A 22,045-nucleotide genomic window follows, 5' to 3' on the forward strand; every position below is an offset into this window, starting at 1 on the left:
GAGGAAATTCATCACTTATACTGTCATATTGTCGAGTGGATCAGCCACCCTTCTTCTGCAGTGTTCATTGAGTTATTACTATTTGTACACTTCTGATAAGTGAAGCGTAAAAAAAGGAACTTTACCAGAACCCTGGGGTTAATTTTGTTTTTAACTCACTCTTACCTGGTTTGCCAGGATATCCTCGTTCCCTCAGTGAATCCAACATTGTCTCACTGGGATCCAAGGCTTAACTGCTGCTCACTGGGTCCTAAGCCACCATCTTCTTTCCTGATGTCATTGGGAGATGGCTGTCTCTTCTGGAATGGGGCAATAGGCCCACTATTGACATATTGCCGCTTCTGCCCTCCTACAGCTACACAGTATAAGCCAATGCCTCCTGGGATATCTGATAGATATCACCAAAGTCTACTGAAGCAGAACTGACATACAGTAAATTTGGCCCTGGCAAACATGGTGGGAGGGTTTGGGCCAGATCAACAATCTAGAAAAAAAGTAAAAAAAGAAGTGGGGTTGCCGTTTTAAGGTTAAGTTTCTCTTTGAAGCCTCCTCCCCCCTCCTCTTTCAAGAATGAAAGCATGTTTGGGGGGGTGATTTTGGCAGGTACCCACTCTCATTTCCCCTTCGACTGCCTAGGCGATCGGAGCGGAAGTTCTCCTCCCCCCTCCCTCCTTGCAGTCTTCTGGGACACATCTCAGATCTCAGAAGACTGTGGGACCATTTACAATGCGCAGCCTAGTGAGCACCCAGCTGTGAAGCACACAGTTGAAAAGGAGCTCCAGGCTTCTTCAGAAAAAAATCAAAATGTGTAGCTGCTGACTTTTAATATTAGGGCACTTGCCTGTCTAGGAATCCAATGGTGTCCTCACCCAAGCCAATTTTTCAATGCTGGTGGTGCCATCTTGACTAAAGCAAAAGTGAAGCCTTGCGGCTTCACAGCCTGTCTTCTACTGCACATGGGTCAAGTGCTCTGTGCTTTGTGAATGGGCCGGCTGCAGGGGAAGGAGGAGGGGGCCGAACTTCCAGCTCAGTTCGTCACAGCGAAATAAGCCAGAAGTAGGAGTGGGTACCCATCAAAACCAGGTACCTGCGGTGGCAGTGGAGGGGGGAAGAAGGCAGACAAGCGGAAATTCCCCTTTTGGATGGAGCTCCGCTTTAAGATGCCAGCGTGGGGGACCTGAAGGCTAGTACAGAATTAGTCCGGTGGATTCTGGGACAGCTGAGTGGCTGTTTATTAACCCCCCTGACGGTATTCCCAAGTCTGACTCGGGGTGGATTTTTTATAACAAGAGCGGTATCCCCGAGTCAGACTCGGGACTGCATCGCTGGATCCAGGAGGAGGATTACTTACCTTCTCCCTCGGATCCAGCGTTGTCTCCCCGCTGTACGAGCGAGCCGTGTCTCGCTCGATGCATTACATCACCGATCTCCGTGCCCTGCGAGCGTTGCGACGCACGGGCATGGAGATCGGCGCCAAATTCAAAAAGTGAAACAAACAGTAAACATACAGTATAATGTAATCTTACAGATTACATTGCTGTATGTAGATATTTCACATCCCCGTTGTCCCTAGTTGTCTGCCCAGTGTCCTGCATGCAGTTTTATATAATAAAAACTGTTCTTTATGCCTGGAAACTGGAGATTGCCCATAGCAACCAAAACTGTCACTGTACATCAAAAATGATTTTAGACCAGCTAGAAAACAGCGATAATAAATTAGAATCACTCGCAGAATTGAGCGATAGCGATTTGTGGGGAGATCCGTCATCAAATACTGAAAAGTAATGACAGTGACAATTCTGCAACTGAGCAAATTTCAGTGTTTTTGATTTGATTACATTATTGAATAATTTTTATTATTGTTATATTATTATTTGGTACAATTATTTATAATTATTTATTATATTATAATTTATGATTAAATTTTTCAAACTTTATCATACCCGGGATGTCTGCTAGACTCTGGTTTGGACAGATTTAAGAGAGTTATTCCTAAGAATTGCAGGACTACAATATAAAACGCCAAATTTTCATGCAAAATAATGGTACCGCTTTTAGCACCTAAAATCCGAAATAATCGTACCGCCAGGGAGGTTAAATCTCAACAGCTACAGTTTTTTGTAGCTGTTGATTTTTATTTTTTCCACAGGAGACTGGAGCTCCCCTTTAGACCCCTTTCACACCAGGGTGTTTTGCATGCGCTATTGCGTTAGAAATAGCGCCTGCAATCCGCCCTAAAGAAGCTGCACCATTGTGTGTAGTGTGAAAGCCCGAGGGCTTTCACACTACAGGGGTGCACTGGCAGGACGTCAGGGAAAAGTCCTGCCAGCAGCTTCTTTGGAGCGGTGAAGGAGCGGTGTGTTTACCGCTCCTCCACCGCTGCTCCCCATTGAAACCAATGGGGCAGCGCTGTAATACCGTCGGCAAAACGCTGCTATTGCGGCGTATTGCCGGCGGTTTTAACCCTTTCGCGGCCGCTAGCGGGGGGTAAAAGCGCCCCGCTAACGGCCGAAATGCGCCGCAAATCCGGTGGTAAAATGCCGCTAAAAATAGCAGCGTTTTACCGCCCACGCTATCGGCGGTGTGGTGTGAAAGGGGTCTTAGGGAGGAAGGAAGATGACTATAAAGTAATTGGGTATTTGGAACTGAAGGTCTGCTTTAAAGTGTCAAAACATCATAAAAAGAGATATTTTTAGCTTGTGGGCTGAATGTTACATAGGACTTACACAGTTTGGAGATTTTCACTAATGAGTAGAAATGAGCAAATCCTTTACATTTAATCAAATTCCCCTTGCAGTTCACTTTTTTGCTGATTGAAACCTGTACTTGTTCACGGCTACAACTGCAGCACCCAAATGCCCACCGTATTTAGTAATCACTAATGACATAGCATACCCAAAGACTGTGTGAAACATCTTAATAAATACAAGACTACACAGTTCAGTTAGTGAGCAGATTTTTTGAATTGCAGTCCCTAGTATTTTCATTGAACTGGTAGGAGCAAAATAAAGCTATGTGCTGTAGGGGAAGGGGGCATTAAAGTGAACCTGTTGCTTTGTTCTATATGCAAAGGCCCGGTGGGCTTTTAGTGCCAAACCAGAGATTTACATGCTGCAATAAATACAAGCCTGCTAAAGAATTACACGTGATTGCACTACACTGTGCCTGTGAGAGTCTAGAAAACATACACATTGACTCCCCTGTGGTTGTAATTACATAACTTGGAGCCAAGGAGTGTGTTTAGCGCACATTAATTACCAGTGTATAAATAGAAATATTTACATTAATGTACTTTGATTGATATGATGTAGCACCACCTGATGGGCTCTGGAGGAATAGCATTAAAATTAATTTATGTACTGGGAGATATATAGTATGTAAGCAGCTATTGCTGACCTCTCCTTTTGAAAATGCTAGTTGTCTGGCTGGCATCATGGTCCAATGCCATTTATAGCCAAGCATCTGACATTTACATAAAGAAGTCTGCATTGCCAACCCTTTTTATTTGTTTCAATGCAGGGGCTTCCTTGCTGCTGGCATTTATTATCAGATGGCAAATAACACCACCAGAAATATTCAGTATGGTGGTGCAGAGACCAGTCATATTGTCATATTGTATAAATAGTAATAATATTAGCTGCAATTTACTAATTGGGGGTTTGAATAACAATGGTAATAAGGTAAAGTGACTTGCTGAGAATTCTTCTTTCCATACCTCAATGCAATTTCTTTGGATTTGATTCTATCCAGCCAGTGAAATCAGCAAGACTATAGTGATTGCAAGAGTGTGTATATTTGCACAAAAAAAATGCAGTGCTGCCTTCTCGTGTTCTTACGGCCTCGTTCACACCTAAATTATTTTCAGCTTGTAAAACGCTGAGCTCTGAAGCTCCAAAATGCCCAACAAGCAAAATCCCATTCATTCCAATGGGTCCTGTTCACATATGAGTGTTATGTCATCTGAAGAAAAACACCTGAAACTCAAAAAAGTATATGAGCTTCTTTTTGGCAGATTACAAGCACTTTTGGTCCCATAGACTTCAATAGAAACGCCTGACTTGAGCAGAAAAACGCTCATATAGCAGCTCTCCGCCCCTAATTTCCTCTCCCTCTCTTCCCCCTAATACTTTCTATTGGCTAAACAAAAATGTCTGAAGCTGTAAAACGCTTGTAATACACTTCTAAAATGCTTTAAAAAAAGCTTTAAAAAAAAGCTTGAAAAACCCCAGTAAACCGATACACTCAGGGGTGAATGGATCCTTACAACCTGAAATAAACCAGGACGGTCCAAATGTTTCAATACGAATGCTAAATTGAAGGTTCTGTCTGCACTATAGCCCCTAAAAAAAAAAAACATTCCATCATAGGTATTCCAAGATGGGCAACATAAAGGTAGTTGAATAGTAGTTCTGTAAGGGTCCTTTCACACGGGGCGGATCAGTTCTGATCCGCCCCGTGGATATCCGTTTGCTCAGCGGGGATCACTCCATCGATCTCCGCTGAGCAGGGAGATGACAGCTCCGTCTCTGCACACTGCGCAGGGACAGACCTGTCACAGCGCCGCTCTCCCCTATGGGAGATCGGATGACGACGGACCGCAGTGCCCGTCGTCACCCGATCCGATGACGGATGGAAAAATAGCTTTTTCCTCCGTTACACTTTTTCGGATCGGAGCGGGTCGGATGTCAGCGAACATGTCACCACTGACATCCGACGCTCCATAGAGTTCTATGGAGCACCCGTTCAGGTCCGCCTGAAAAACTGACAGACGGACCTGAACGGGACGTCAGTGTGAAAGGGGCCTAAAGCAGAAAACCACTTATAGGAGATGAGAGAGTTTGCCTACAAACTGAAGAATGTTGACATAGTTGTAAGGAAGAAAACAGTCATGTTTTTGACACTCACAGAATACCATTGCTGGTCTCTAATTGGGAAAGAAATATTTTCTTACAAGTGGAATGTAACTCACAAAAGGAGTCCCGTTTAGCACTCCCTCTGTAAGCAGAATTGCTGGCAATTATTTTAATTTGTGTTTCCTTTTTGGCCTTGTCCCCCGTTGTCCTTCCAGCCTAGGCCAGAATGACATGTACATGGTCCTGCAGCCTCCTGGGATTCTTACATCACATTTCCCAAGAAACTGCGAAAATGGCACACAGAGTGGGTGGGCCAGAGGGCAGGCCTGCCACGTCACCCAAGCTGGCTTGTTTGTACTGTTGGAATACTGGTGAGGGGACGCACTGGACATTGTGCTATATTCTGGGTGTCCAGTGTGCCCCCGTGCCTTTATAGAGGGGTAGGTTCCTTCCAGGCTCACCTACTCTCTGTCTATCCATTATAATACATGTGCTTCCACTGTGGATGCTCTCAAAATTTTGAGTTAGGAGTGCAGATAATACTGGGGTGCCCTGAAGTGGCTCTGCAGTTTACAAATGTATTTGCAAATGTATGCAAACTAAACCCCCGTTTTTAAAGCATACTGTTAGACAGGATAATTTGGTTGGTTGTAGACTGGTCGGTAAATCGAGCTGGGAATTTTCTTTGTTTTTTTTTTTACATGTGTCACCCTTCCATGTGCTCCTTGCTGCAAAGGCTAGTTATAGGTGGGGACAGTGGCCATTTGTTTGTGCTTGCATGTGGTTGGACGACTGATGGGCACCGATTGGCACTGACTGGTAGCTGATGGGCACAGATTTGCAGCTGTGGTGGGCACCTCTGATGAGGGCCGTGCTGATAATCATTGTGCTGATTGTCAGCGCAGTCCCCCCCCCAACAGGGAGAGCGGCTGATCATCTACTAGTGCCCATCAGTGCCGCCTGTCAGTCCCCATCAGTGCCACCTGTCAGTTCCCATCAGTGCCGCTTATCAGTGCCTATCAGTGCTGCATATCAGTGGCCATCAGTGCTGCATATTAGTGCCTCCTCATCAGTGCCACCTTATCAGTGCAGCCTCATCAGTGCCCATCAGTGAAGAAGAAAACAACATTTTATAACAGAAACAAGGCATTTATTTTCATCAGTGCCACCTGTCAGTGCCCATCAGTGCCGCCTATCAGTGCCCATTAGTGCCACCTGTCAGTGTCCATCAGTGCCACCTGTAAGTGCTGCATATCAGTGCCGCCTATCGGTGCCCATCAGTGCCATCTATCGGTGCTGCATATTAGTACCTCCTCATCAGTGCCACCTTATCACTGCAGCCTCATCAGTGCCCGTCAGTGAAGGAGAAAACAACATTTTATAACAGAAACAAAGAAAAACGTTATATTTTTCAAAAATTCTTAGCTTGTTTAGCAAAAATTAAAAACCCCAGTGGTGATCAAATAAAGAAAGCTCTATTTGTGGAAAGAAAATTATAAAAATGTAGTTTGGGTACAGTGTTGCATGACCGTGCAATTGTCATTCAAAGTGTGACAGCGCTGAAAATTGTCCTGGGCAGGAAGGAGGGGGGGGAAGTGTCCTGTATTGAAGTGGTTAATTAAAGTGTACCGAAGACTGTGTGAAACATCTTAATAAATATAAGACTACACAGTTCAGTTAGTGAGCAGATTTTCAGAATTGCAGTCCCTGGTATTTTCATTGAACTGGTAGGAGCAAAATAAAGGTAAGTGCTGTAGGGGAAGGGGGCATTAAAGTGAACCTGTTGCTTTGTTCTATATGCAAAGGCCCGGTGTGCTTTTAGTGCCAAACCAGAGATTTACATGCTGCAATAAATACAAGCCTGCTAAAGAATTACACGTGATTGCACTACACTGTGCCAGCGAGATTCTAGAAAACATACACATTGACTCCCCTGTGGTTGTAATTACATGACTTGGAGCCAAGGAGTGTGTTTAGCGCAAATTAATTACCAGTGTATAAATAGAAATATTTACATGAAAGTACTTTGATTGATATGATGTAGCACCACCTGATGGGCTCTGGAGGAATAGCATTAAAATTAATTTATGTATTGGGAGATATACAGTATGTAGGCAGCTATTGCTGACCTCTCCTTTTGAAAATGCTAGTTGTCTGGCTGGCATCATGGTCCAATGCCATTTAGAGCCAAGCATCTGACATTTACATAAAGAGGTCTGCATTGCCAACCCTTTTTATTTGTCTCAATGCAGGCTTCTTTGTTGCTGGCATTTATTATCAGATGGCAAATAACACCACCAGAAATATTCAGTATGATGGTGCAGAGACCAGTCATACTGTATAAATAGTAACAACGTTAGAACGACTGCATTTAACTGTACTGTATAAATAGTAATAACGTAATAACATTAGAACGACTGCATTTAACTGTACTGTATAAATAGTAATAACGTAATAACATTAGAACGACTGCATTTAACTTTATTTAAAGTGTTGATTCATGCTTTTCATTTTGTGCTTTTCAGTTTACACTTTTAATTTTGTGCTTTTCAGTTAGTTTCTGAATGGCCGTTCGTCAACCAGACATGTTGCGTAATCGAAGGAGATAATGTGTTATTTATTATTGGCCATGGAGTTATTGCTTTGACCCAAGTCCAGTCCAGGAACAGGAGGAGGAGGAGTTCTTGGACCAAAAATTGGTTGCTTTATTAATTGTGACCAATTATGTCATATGCCTTTGCTGCGGGAGGTCCAGGGGAATAATCGAGATGATTTTCATAATTATCTCCGGATGACAGACCCCTGCTTTCACCAACTCTTGGCATTGTTGACCCCCTATATTAAGAAGCAGGACACATGCATGAGGCTTTTATTTTTGGGTTGAATAATGATTTGATTTATATATATTTTTTTTGTATATTTTCTATATTTTTGGATGCATAGAATGCACTTTTTGGTTAAGTTCGATTGGCAGATAGCATGTCTAATTTTATTATTATTTTTTTTAATGCAATAAAGTGTAGAATAATACTTGGCTATGTGTTTTACTTCAAATGACAGTTTGGGAATAGGCAGTTACATTTATGAAAATACAAGGTAAAATTGACAAGGGACACCAACATAGTTGTATCTTTGATCTTAAAAACTAATAATGGTGTTGTGGTAACTTGCTCAAATGAAAAAAAAAAAAAGCATAATAATATTATTCTTGATATCACTAGAAAAAAAAAGCCTTTGAAAATTTGTTTGCAATAACTCCATCAGTATCACCAGCAAAGCAGCTACATTATTATCCCATTAACCACTTTCAGACCGGACCATTTTGCTGGTAAATGACCAGAGGTCTTTTTACACTTTGGCACTGCGCTGCTTTAACTGGTAATTGCGCGGTCATGCAATGTTGTACCCAAACAAAATTTGCGTCCTTTTCTTCCCACAAATAGAGCTTTCTTTTGATGGTATTTGATTGCCTCTGCGATTTTTATTTTTTGCGATATAAACGTAAAAAGACCGCAAATTTTGAAAAAAAATGATATTTTCTACTTTTTGTTATTAGAAAAATCCAATAAACTCAATTTTAGTCATACATTTAGGACAAAATGTATTCAGCCACATGTCTTTGGTAAAAAAAAAGTCAATAATTGTATATTTATTGGTTTGCGCAAAAGTTGTCACATCTACAAACTAAGGTACGTTTTCTGGAATTTACGCAGCTTTTAGTTTACGACTGCCTATCTCATTTCTTGAGGTGCTAAAATGACAGGGCAGTACAAAACCCCCCCAAATGACCCCATTTTGGAAAGTAGACCCCCTAAGGAAATTGATAAGAGGCATGTTGAGCCCATTGAATATTTTATTTTTTTGCCTCAAGCGATTGAATAATGACAAAAAAAAAATTTTTTTTTTTTTTTTACACAAAGTTGTCACTAAATGATATATTGCTCACACATGCTATGGGCGTATGTGAAATGACACCCCAAAATAAATTCTGCTGCTTCTCCTGAGTACGGGGATACCACATATGTGGGACTTTTTGGGAGCCTAGCCGCGTACAGGGCCCCGAAAACCAAGCACCGCCTTCAGGCTTTCTAAGGGCGTAAATTTTTGATTTCACGCCTCACTACCTATTACAGTTTTGAAGGCCATAAAATGCCAAGATGGCACAAAACCCCCACAAATGACCCCATTTTAGAAAGTAGACACCCCAAGCTATTTGCTGAGAGGCATGTTGAGTCCATGGAATATTTTATATTTTGCCACAAGTTGCGGGAAAATTACAAACTTTTTTTTTTTTTTTTTTTTTTCACAAAGTTGTCACTAAATGATATATTGCTCATGCATGCCATGGGCATATGTGAAATGACACCCCAAAATAAATTCTGCTGCTTCTCCTGAGTACGGGGATACCACATATGTGGGACTTTTTGGGAGCCTAGCCGCGTACGGGGCCCCGAAAACCAAGCACCGCCTTCAGGCTTTCTAAGGGCGTAATTTTTTGAGTTCACTTCTCACTACCTATTACAGTTTTGAAGGCCATAAAATGCCAAGATGGCACAAAACCCCCACAAATGACCCCATTTTAGAAAGTAGACACCCCAAGCTATTTGCTGAGAGGCATGTTGAGTCCATGGAATATTTTATATTTTGCCACAAGTTGCGGGAAAATTACAAACTTTTTTTTTTTTTCACAAAGTTGTCACTAAATGATATATTGCTCACGCATGCCATGGGCATATGTGAAATGACACCCCAAAATAAATTCTGCTGCTTCTCCTGAGTACGGGGATACCACATATGTGGGACTTTTTGGGAGCCTAGCCGCGTACGGGGCCCCAAAAACCAAGCACCGCCTTCAGGCTTTCTAAGGGCGTTACAGTTTTGAAGGCCATAAAATGCCAAGATGGCACAAACCCCCCCCCCCAAATGACCCCATTTTAGAAAGTAGACACCCCTAAATTTAGGGGTACACTAGTGAGACTAGGTAATAAATGGCGGGTGCCCTGAAACTATAAAAAAATAACTAACCAACCAGCGTCACCTGTAACAGTTATATGGTGATCACTGGTGAAAGGGTTAACTAGGGGGCAATCAGGGGGCTTTATGCGGTAGTATATGGGGGTCCCTGGCGCTATAAAAAGCTGCGGCGAACCTAAATACCTACCTGCCTAACTAGCGTCACCTGTGACACTAATACAGCGATCAGAAAAACGATCGCTTATTAGGCTGGGTTCACACTGGAGCGATGCGGGAACGCCACGAATGCGCGGCGGGTTCCCGCATCGCATGCCTCCCGGCGGCAGTTCACACTGCCCTATGCGAACTGCTGGGAGTGTCAGTGAAATGTTAATGACACCCCCAGATCAGTTCGCATATCGCAGTGCGATCTGCAAACTTGGATCGCATGGTGTGAACACCCATGCGATCCGATTCTGCTGCGGACCAAAAAAAGGGTCCCGTGCGAGTTTGCGGCGGGTGCGGCGGGTGCGACACGAATTCAGCCATACTATCTGTATAGCTGAACTCGAATCGCACAGAGATCGGATGTGATTTGCACTGCAGTGCGGTGCGAATCACATCCGTTCTCATAAACCGCTGCAATGTGAACCCAGCCTTAGTGACACTGGCGACGGGGGGTGATCACGGGGTTAAACCTTTATTGGGGGGGTTAGGGGGGTACCTTAGAACTAAAGGGGGCTAACCCTAACTGCCCTAACAGTTATTAGTCACAAATGACACCTGCCGGGTGATCAGGGGGTTAAACCTTTATTAGGTAATAAATGGCGGGTGCCCTGAAACTATAAAAAAATAACTAACCAACCAGCGTCACCTGTAACAGTTATATGGTGATCACTGGTGAAAGGGTTAACTAGGGGGCAATCAGGGGGCTTTATGCGGTAGTATATGGGGGTCCCTAGCGCTATAAAAAGCTGCGGCGAACCTAAATACCTACCTGCCTAACTAGCGTCACCTGTGACACTAATACGGCGATCAGAAAAATGATCGCTTATTAGGCTGGGTTCACACTGGAGCGATGCGGAAACGCCGCGAATCCGCGGCGGGTTCCCGCATCGCATGCCTCCCGGCGGCAGTTCACACTGCCCTATGCGAACTGCTGGGAGTGTCAGTGAAATGTTACTGACACCCCCAGATCAGTTCGCATATCGCAGTGCGATCTGCAAACTCGGATCGCATGGTGTGAACACCCATGCGATCCGATTCTGCTGCGGGCCAAAAAAAGGGTCCCGTGCGAATTTGCGGCGGGTGTGGCGGGTGCGGCGGGTGCGGCGAATGGCTGAACTCGAATCGCACAGAGATCGGATGTGATTTGCACTGCAGTGCGGTGCGAATCACATTCGTTCTCATAAACCGCTGCAATGTGAACCCAGCCTTAGTGACACTGGCGACGGGGGGTGATCACGGGGTTAAACCTTTATTGGGGGGGTTAGGGGGGTACATTAGAACTAAAGGGGGCTAACCCTAACTGCCCTAACAGTTATTACAGTCACAAATGACACCAATGCAAAAAAAAAAAAAAAAAAAAAAAAAATGACATTGGTGTCACTGTGACTGGGGGGCAGGGGTAATTGGGGGGGTGATCGGGGGGTAAAGGGGGGGTGTGAGTGTGCCTGGCATGTTCTACTGTGTGTGGGATGTGTTGGTGCAACTCACTGATCCGCTCTCCTCCGTGTCGGAACGAAAAATACCGACACGGAGGAGAGAATACATCACTTCCTCTCCTGTGTTTACATTACAGGAGAGGAAGTGATGTCACCGGGGATTTCCATTCGTCGGGAGCGATCGCGAGGGGGTGGCCATGAATGAATGGCCGTCCCCTCGTCCGGGATCGCTCCCGAACGAAAACCGACCGCCGCAGGCACCGGGCGGGGGCCCGATCGGGCCCCCGACCCGCGGGAGGCAAATCACGTACATTTACGTGCTTATGCCTGCCCGTGCCATTCTGCCGACGTACATCGGCGTGAGGCGGTCGGCAAGTGGTTAAAGAAGAGAAAAAATCCGACAAGTAATATTAAAACCTGCTATCCGACAACAATTGTCCGATGGAACATACAAACGGTCGGATTTTCTGCCAACAGCCTGTCATCAAACATTTTCCGTCAGAAATTCCGATCGTGTGTATGAGGCTTAATACTCACTGGCACTGAATTATTACACGACATTGCATAGAAGCAAATAGCTGTATTACACCTTCAGGTAAATACTCATTCTTTTCTGCATTAACGTAAACTGCATTTCCCAAATGAAGAACTGCAGGGGGAATACATCATATGTGCATGTGTGTGTTCACACATACAAATGCATTAATATTTATCATTGTATGGCCTCATATAGCCATTTGCTTCTACTGCCTCCGGTATACACCACCTGAGACTCACCGGACACAGAAAACCACTGGAATTGTATGCTAGGCTTTTTTTCAAGCCTCAAAATATCCATGTGCATGAAGCCTATGATAACAGAGTTAAAGCTGTAGTGTCCTCATGACACATCACAGGAAGCACGCTTATGGCTAAGAGAGGACAACCCTGACGTACCCCTGATGACGTCAGACCTTTGACGAAACGATTGTCGGGTAGCCACGCTCACACCCATTGTACATTTGCGAACGCATTTCAAACTCACGTTGATGAGTTTTTACATTTGTTTAACTTTGCTAGCATTTTCATTCGTTTTTTTAAACTGTATTTGTACCTTTTTTTCTTATGACTCGGTGGAGTCGTTTTTAAGCGCTTGATTATTCGGCTTTAATAAATCTTGTTGAAACTATATCACACAATCTGGCGCATTTTGTTTCTTTACAGTGATACGTCGTTTGGAGGCGTGCTGAGAGCATCCGTGCGGATCCGAAGATCACGGGACATCCGAAAGATCGGGACAATCTCCGGCATCTGGTTATCCGGACGTCTATGTGATCTGTGATTGAATCTGCGCAGTTTGACCTCCCCTAACAGGGCGGTCACTGGGGATCTGGTAAGCCTCCATCTATTAGTGGTGTTTAGAGGTAAAGGGTCCACGTGGTCAAGTACTATTTCATTGAATAAACAAGCTTTAATTAATTTTATATATACACTGGATATTACTTATATTTTTTGTATTAATTTACATATGGACATTTGAACTCACAATTTGTTTTTGTTTTTTATCTGATTGGACACTTTAGTTTAATAAGATTTTTTTCACAATATTTTTTTCTCACGATATTTGTGTGTTCGGTTTCACAGCTTTTTTTCTGATCGTATATTTTTTTTGCACATTTTTCAGGTCACATTCACATTTAGTGGCCAAGCGCTGCACTTTATTTCTTTTGTTCTCTTTGTGCCCAGTATCCTGGTTATGGTGTTCAGCTGCTGATTTTTTATTGTTTTTTTTTAACTAAGCGCAGATTTTTTAAATTTTTTCAGAAATTGCCCAATGCTGAAGGAACCCCTAGCAACCTTTGGAGGAACCCTAGAGTTCCACGGAACCCTGGTTAAGAATCACTGGTCTGGAGGATATTAGTTATGAAGAAAGGTTGCAAGCACTGAACTTATTCTCTCTGGAGAAGAGACGCGTGAGAGAGGATATGATTTCAATTTACAAATACCATACTGGTGATCCCACAATAGGGATAAAACTTTTACATGGAAGGGAGTTTAATAAGACACGTGGCCACTCACTAAAATTAGAAGAAAAGAGGTTTAACCCTAAACTGCATAGAGGGTTCTTTACTGTAAAATCATCAAGGATGTGGAATTCCCTTCCACAGGCAGTGGTTTCAGCAGGGAGCATCAATAGTTTAAAAAAACTATTAGATAAGCACCTGAACGACCGCAACATACAGGGATATACAATGTAATACTGACCTATAATCACACACATAGGTTGGATGTGATGGACTTGTGTCTTTTTCAACCTCACCTACTATGTGATCTATTTAAATATGTTAATCAGCTTATATTTTGCTTTCCCTCATTCTTCCATTCCCCCTTCATCAACATGCTAAACGACAATTCAAAATAAAACCTGTTTTCATTTCATACCTTATATTAGACCCAGTGATATCATCTCAGTTCTCTGTGCCTCTCTATGCAATGCAGGCAGATTATGGCTGGTAGGAGGGGACAGTAATACATAGCTCCTTGAAAACATTAAAGCCCCTGGTCTCAGTATCCCTTTTAAGAGCCCTCAGCCCTAATGCATTCAGTGGGCTGGGTCTTGGGAGGAGTTATGAAAATATTTAAATGATTTGATGGATGTAAGTCAGTCTGGAGGAGTGGGTGTTCCTAGGCAGGCTGAATTTGCATACCAACCACCTAAGGAGGGGTTACTAAAACTGGTGCAAACAGAATCTGGTGCAGCTCTACATAGTAACCAATCAGCTTCTAGGTGTTATTGTAAAAGCTTAATTGAACAAGCTGAAGTTAGAAGTTGATTGGTTACAATGCCCCGCTGCACCAGATTCTGTGTGCACCAGTTTTAGTAAATCTCTCTCTATGTTACACCCACATATAATGCTGAATCTCCATGAAAAAAACTTGAATCCAATAAATAAAAGTGGCAGGCCAGGGAGAGTTAGGCTGGGGTGTAAACAGCTAGATAATGCTGGATGTCTTATAGCCAGGAAATGCGATGGGCTCTATCTGATTTGCCGCAGCTCTTAACCCCCCTGACGGTCTTCCCGAGTCTGGCTCGGGGTGGAATTTTTATACCAAAAGCGCTAACCCCGAGCCAGACTCGGGACTGCATCGCTGGATCCAGGAGGAGGTTTACTTACCTTCTCCCTCGGATCCAGCGTTGTCTCCCCGCTGTACGAGCGAGCCGTGTCTCGCTCGATCTATCACATCGCCGAGCTCCGTTCCCTGCGAGCGCTGCAACGCACGGGGACGGAGATCGGCACCAAATTCAAAAAGTGAAACACACAGTATACATACAGTATAATGTAATCTTATAGATTACATTGCTGTATGTAAATATTTCACATCCCCTTTGTCTCTAGTGGTCTGCCCAGTGTCCTGCATGCAGTTTTATATTATAAAAACTGTTCTTTATGCCTGGAAACTGAAAATTGTCCATAGCAACCAAAACTGTCCCTTTACATCAAAAATTATTTCAGACCAGCTAGAAAACAGCGATAATAAACTGGAATCACTCGCAGAATTGAGCGATAGCGATTTGTGGGGAGATCCGTCATCAAATACTGAAAAGTAATGACAGTGACAATTCTGCAACTGAACAAATTTCAGTGTTTTTGATTTGATTACATTATTGAATCATTTTTATTATTGTTATATTATTATTTGGTACAATTATTTATAGTTATTTATTATATTATAATTTATGATTTCATTTTTCAAACTTTATTATACCCGGGATGTCTGCTAAACTCTGGTTTGGACAGATTTATGTGAGTTATTCCTAAGAATTACAGGACTACAATATAACGCCAAATTTTCATGCAAAATAATGGTACCGCTTTTAGCACCTAAAATCCGAAATAATCGTACCGCCAGGGAGGTTAATGAACACTGTGAGAAGCTCATGGTGTGCAATGAAATCAGAGTAAGCAATTTCTGTACAACTGTAAAACACTGAACCAGAGGCTGGAGTTCAGAATTAAACATTGTTAATATAGAACTCCCACATGTTCCTTATAATGTGCAGCAGGAGTATATGTGTAAGCAGAAGGATGAAACCACACAGTACAATCTTTACAGATGATTTCACCTTTATCTGCTTTGTTGGGCAATGATAGCCGCATATTCATTGTTTTTGCTTTCTTGTTTAACCACTTCCCACCCGGTCTATAGCAGAATGATGGCCGGGCGGTGGTTTGCGTTATCCTGACTGGGCGTCCAACAGGATTAGCCACGATTGCACGCCCACTCTGACTCACCGCAACTCCGATCTAAGTAGAGAGCCTCTGATGGAGGCTTTTTACCACGTGATCAGCTGATCATCATGTGAACCAGGAAGTGCCGGTAAACTGCTTTCCTCGGTTCGCGCTGACAGGGAGAGCTGATTAGCGCCTCTTCTATCAGAGGGGGGTCTGCGCTGATAATCAGTACATTGATTATCAGCCCAGCCCCCATCAAAGGTGCCCATCTGCCAATCACTGCCCATCAGCTGCCAGTCAGTGATCACCAAAGTGCCAGTCAGTGCCCACCAAAATGGCAATCAGTGCCCATCAAAGTGCCAATCAGTGCCCTTTTTAGATGTTAACCAGTGCCTATCAGTAAAAGCTGTAAGTACCTCATCATCAGTGCTGCCTATCAGTGCCATCTACTAGTGCCCATCAGTGCTGTCTGTCAGTGCCCATCAGTACCGCCTGTCAGTGCCATCTATCAGTGCCCATCAGTGCCCATTAGTGCCACCTGTCAGTGTACATCAGTGCCACCTATCAGTGCTGCATATCAGTGCCGCCTATCGGTGCCCATCAGTGCCGCCTATTGGTGCTGAATAATAGTGCCTCCTCATCAGTGCCACCTTATCAGTGCAGCCTCATCAGTGCCCGTCAGTGAAGGAGAAAACAACATTTTATAACAGAAACAAAGAAATACTTTTTATGTTTCCAAAATTTCTGTCTTTTTTAGTTTGTTTAGCAAAAAATAAAAACCCCAGTGGCGATCAAATACCACCAAAAGAAAGCTCTATTTGTGGGAAGAAAACAATAAAAATTTAGCTTGGGTACAGTGTTGCATGGCCGCACAATTGTCATTCATAGTGTGACATCACTGAAAGCTGAAAATTGTCCTGGGCAGGAAGGGGAGAAAGTGCCTAGTATTGAAGTGGTTAGTTAAAGTGCCACTAAACTCAGGTTTAAAAAAGAGTTCTAGTTTATTATTTTAACTAAAAATAAATCTCTGTGCTCTTAAGCCAGCCATAGACAATTAAAATCTCGGCCCGATTCAGCAGGGACCGGAGATTCAAATCATGTGTGGGCAGGGTGATTGTACGCAAGTTGATCGATCGATCAGCTTGTGTACAACCAGCCTGTCGGATTTTACATGTGCTTATTGCTAGTTGCTATAACTGTGTTCTCCCGCGGGCACAATGGTTTCCTGGGAGGGATTCCTCCATCAACACTGAATGTGTTGATGGAGGAATCAAGCGATTTTCTTTCCTGCAACCCGTGATTGCAGGAAAGAAAATTGCTATGTCTATGGCCAGCTTAAGAAGAAGGATGAAACCACACAGTACAATCTTTATAGATTATTTCAGCTTTATCAGCTTTGTTGTGAAACAATAGCTGTATATTCAATGATTTTGCTTTCTTGTTTATTAAAAGTGACATTAAACTTTGGTTAAAAAAAAAAAGTTCTATTCGGGTATGTTAGCCTCTTCTGTATCTCTAATTCCTTTTTTTTTCCGCTGCCATTATCTGACTTCCTGTTATAGGGTGACTATGTTTATTCTTCTTGTCCCATTGTATATAGGAACAAAGCAAAGCCACCCTTTCTTACTTGCTCCTGCAAAGGTCTAAGTACCGGGGACTGTGGGATGTGTAGTGTACACTAACCTGCACTGTTTGGTCCAAACAAATGGAAGTGCGAAGAAAAAGAAGGGGTTCAGAAGCTCACAGAGGACATTATAAGGAGGCAAAAAACACAGTAAAAAGCAGTCCTATGAAACATTTATAACAGGGCCATTAAGTAATGATTTGTATGGATTAATTTTGGAGAATAAGGATATCGCTTACTGTTGCTTTAAATATGCTTTTTTATATTATTATTATTATGCTCTATTATTATATGATTATTACATTATTATTAGGCTCTATAATTATATTATTATGCTTTATTATATTATTATTTCTACTGTTAGAGTATAGTCTGATTTTCTAATTTTTAAGATAAAAAATATATATATAACTCCATGACTAAACTCCCCCAGACAAGTTGTAAAGGAGAAATCCCACATGCTCCTCTTAATGTGCAGTAAATATACATGTGTAAGGAGAAGGATGAAATCACACAGCACTCTCACCTTTACCATCAAAAAATGCATTCATCAGCTTTGTTGTGTAACCGTAGCCACATATTCAGTGGTTTATGTTTCTTGTTACTTTGGTGTATATTCAAAGCCTAACTCCGCAAGTTTTTTTTTTTATTTACAGCCTTGTTTAGGGTCATTTGCTGGTTAATTTTCATAGAACTAGTGTTAATATCATCATCTAAAATATATTAGTCGACAAATATAAAACTAAAACAATTCAGATGACTAAAATACGACTAAAACTAAAATGACATTTTAGTCAAAAGACAACGACGAAAACTAAATCAAAATTTGAAGTCAATATGAACACTGCATAGAACTTTTTGCTTTTATGTTCCTATATTACACTTGCATTTCTCTGTATGATCTGCGTAGTGTATTGCTATATTTCCCTGGCTGCTGTACAGTTTTTGTTTTGCAATCTAATTGCAAACCTTTTTCCAATTAAAAAAACTGAAAATCTATGAAGTAGCGAGGCATTAACTAAAAGCTAGTGATTACTATAAATGAACAGCAGGCTGCAGCGTTGGTATGCCAAGTATTTGTTTAAGGAGGTGTAAGTGGTAAGGATAGTTATCTCCCGCACAGACCCTCATGTCTTATGCCATATAGAGTCTGTACAAAGCTCAGGGACTGTCATGGTTCCCCGCTCAACCACCGCCATACAGAAATGAACATAAAGTTCCGTCACTTTTTTTGGCTTACCTTTGCAGTGAACGGCAATAGCCCCGTCTGTGTTCTCACACAAGTTCAGGAACCTGCGCACTATGCCATCGCTAGGTGTGCTCCCATCCACAAAGAACAGATCATAATGGTCGAATCCTGCGTCTGTAAACCGTCTAGCATCATAAATCTTCTTATTGAGCCTAATGATTGTGGTAACATTGTGTTTCCTGAAATATGGGAAGTAGGCTTCTGGGGCATGCAGAGGGTAACCTTCAGAGAGATATTAATAAGAGTTATTTTTTGGAATTTTTAACTTTTTTGTGTTTTGTACTTTTTTTGTGCAGTTGTGCAAATATATTTATATGAACAAATAAACACAGATATTTTTATACAGGTATTACAACATAATAAGAAAAAACGGTGTGATATTATGATAAAAAAAATGCACTATTCAGTTCTGCTTATTCGAGTGAAGCTAAGGAAACAATGATGGCTCTATCCAAGATGGCACAACAGATTTTGTTCATAATGCTCATCCTGTGCAGCAAGACAAGACCAGTGTTATCTGGTATGATTGACTTATCATCAGATATATTTTCACACGTTACATGCATGCATGATAGGTAATGTGTATGTATAACACTTATAGGTATTTCTTATTTCTCATAGAATTCACAGTACTCCCCCTGGCAATGCCTTCATCTTCTTTTGTCTACCACAGAATGGCACCATCTTTGTTCAGGCATCATCCTGGGTCAGCAGATACTTCCTGGACTGAGATGCTGGTTCAGAGATGATACAATCATGTAAATCTTGGTGATTGAGTAATTCTTGGTTGTATTCACAGGTTTGACACAAATCAACCCCTGTTGCTGCCTCTCTCAATCTGATTTGCTACAGAGTAATGCTGGCCATACACTATACGAAAAATCGGCCAAACCCATTTTCGAAGAAGGAAGATTCGGCCGTGAGCGCAAATGATAGTGCCATCATGTAATGACCGATAAATCATTCAGTGGACATAAATGAATACATTTTTGTTCATTTTCTTTTACATATACCTAGTGCAGGCAGTTCAAACACATTAACCTTTCAGTTTATCATTCATTCTGCAGAAAGCTTCCAAACTTGTCCTTCGATTTTCAGCTCAAAAACGTTCCAACGATTATCAATTTTGTGCCTATTAACTGGCCGAAAAAAGAACAAACTGTCTAAATGACCGAATTTCGGACGATTTTTCATATAGTGTATGGCCAGCATTACATTGTCAAAGTCTGATCTGTCTCCTGTGTGCAGCAGACTGAAAAAAAAATCACTTGCTTGGAGCTCAGTGAATGACTTAAGATACGTTTTCTGTATAACATGACATGTAAAGAATGTATTCATTCACAGGTGTAGTTTTAATGTCTCACTGAATTTTATGAGTTTACAGAGTTTATTACAAAAGAGTTTATTACAAAACCTTTCAGACCAAAGCAAACCCAAATCTCACTCTTATGCTACGTACACATGATCGGACTATTCGGCAGACTTAGTCTGGTGGACAAACCGCCGGACTTTACAGCGGAGGTCCGCCGGACTTTCAGAATGAGCAGACCTGCCCACACACGACTGGACTTTTCCGGCGAACTAGGTCCGGCAGACAAACCGCCGGACTATTGAAATAAACGGAATTGCCCACACACGGAGAAAAGTCCGTTAATTTTGAACGCGGCTCCAGGTAGATGGGACTAGCGAAGGAGGTCAATGTCACCACCTCCATCGAGTCACCCCCAAAGTCCATATCAGACCCTTATCCAAGCACGCAGCCCGGTCAGGAAAGGGGGTGGGGACGAGTGAGCACTCCCCTCCCACCCTCCTGAGCCGTACCAGGCCACGTGCCCTCAACATGGGGGGTGCTTTGGAGAAGGGAGGGCCCTGCGGCCCCCCCACCCCAAAGCACCTTGTCACCATGTTGATGAGGACAAGGGCCTCTTCCCGACAACCCTGGCCGTGGGATGTTGGGGTCTGGGGGAGGGGGGCTTATCGGAATCCGGGAGCCCCCTTTAATAAGCAGATACCGGCCCCCCACCCTATGTGAATGAGTATTGGGGTACCATGTACCCCTACCCATTCACTTGGTGAAAAAAGTGTAAAGAAAAAAACAACACATGTTTTTAAAATAATTTATTGCACAGCTCCGGTGGTCTTCCGTCTTGGGGGTCTTCTCGCCGGAATCCTCCGCTTTTGCTAGCTCTTTTACTAGTGGAGGAGCCCGGCTTTCTTCTTCGTCGTAGCTGCCGTCCGGGGGTCTTCTTCCGACTTCGGGGGTCTTGTCCCCCTCTTCGGGGGTCTTGCCCCCCTTTTTGTTTCTTCTTGCCGGGCCTCCGCTATCTTCTTCCAGCTCTTTTACTAGCGGTGGCCCGGTCTTCTGTCGCTGCCGCCGCCTTCTCTTCTTCCTTGAGACGCTCTCTCTGACTGCAATGACAGGGACGCGTTGTGCGGCGACTTATATAGGGACAATGGGCGGGGTCACCGGGTGATGTCACATGGTGACCCCGCCCCCTTATCAAGTCACAGTCCCAGCACCCTCAGGGACTGTGACATCATAAGGGGGCGGGGTAACCATATGACATCACCCGGTGACCCCGCCCATTGTCCCTATATAAGTCGCCGCACAACGTCTCCCTGTCATTGCGGCCAGAGAGAGCATCGAGTCAACATCTCAAGGAAGAAGAAGAGAAGAAGGGAAGGCGGTGGCAGCGACAGAAGACCGAGCCACCGCTAGTAAAAGAGCTGGAAGAAGAAAGCGGAGGGCCGGCAGAAGAACCGAAGAGGGGGACAAGACCCCCCAAGTCGGAAGAAGAGGCGGCGACGACAGAAGACCGGGCCACCGCTAGTAAAGAGCTGGAAGAAGATAGCGGAGGCCCAGCAAGAAGAACCGAAGAGAGGGACAAGACCCCCAAAGTCGGAAGAAGACCCCCGGATGATAGTAAAAGAGCTAGCAGAAGATAGCAGAGGACTCCGGCGAGAAGACTCCCCAAGACGGAAGACCACTGGAGCTGTGCAATAAATTATTTTAAAAACATGTGTTGTGTTTTTTTCTTTACACTTTTTTTCACCAGGTGAATGGGTAGGGGGTACATGGTACATTCACATAGGGTGGGGGACCGGTATCTGGGGGCCCCCTTATTAAAGGGGGCTCCCGGATTCCGATAAGCCCCCCACCCGCAGACCCCGACAACCAACGGCCAGGGTTGTCGGGAAGAGGCGCTTGTCCTCATCAACATGGGGACAAGGTGCTTTTGGGTGGGGGGGCCGCAGGGCCCCCCTTCCCTAAAGCATCCCCCCAATGTTGTGGGCACACGGCCTGGTATGGCTCAGGAGTGGGGGGCACTCGCTCGTCCCCACCCCCTTTCCTGACCAGCCGGCTGCGTGCTCGGATAAGGGTCTGATATGGACTTTGGGGGGGACCCCCACGCCATTTTTTCGGCGTAGGGCTTCCCCTTTAAGTCTATACCAGGTAATGGGGCCAGCGAGGTGTCAATCTCGCCGAT

The 22,045-nt window shown here is 43.5% G+C and overlaps 1 protein-coding gene across 4 annotated transcripts in view; it reads right to left on the bottom strand.

Moving 5' to 3' along the window:
• The window catches only part of CDC14A (cell division cycle 14A), a 188,035-nt gene that overhangs the window by 57,412 nt on the left and 108,578 nt on the right, over positions 1–22,045 (bottom strand). For all 4 annotated transcript variants that reach the window (XM_077452824.1, XM_077452822.1, XM_077452821.1 and 1 more), the window contains one exon: positions 18,549–18,779. In XM_077452824.1, coding sequence (XP_077308950.1) covers positions 18,549–18,779 — 231 coding nt within the window. The remainder of the gene's footprint in view (positions 1–18,548; positions 18,780–22,045) is intronic.

This window comes from Lithobates pipiens, unplaced genomic scaffold (genome assembly GCF_037356315.1).
Source record: "Lithobates pipiens isolate NorthernLeopardFrog02 unplaced genomic scaffold, aLitPip1_a1.2 Scaffold_23, whole genome shotgun sequence".
Classification (NCBI taxonomy): domain Eukaryota; kingdom Metazoa; phylum Chordata; class Amphibia; order Anura; family Ranidae; genus Lithobates; species Lithobates pipiens.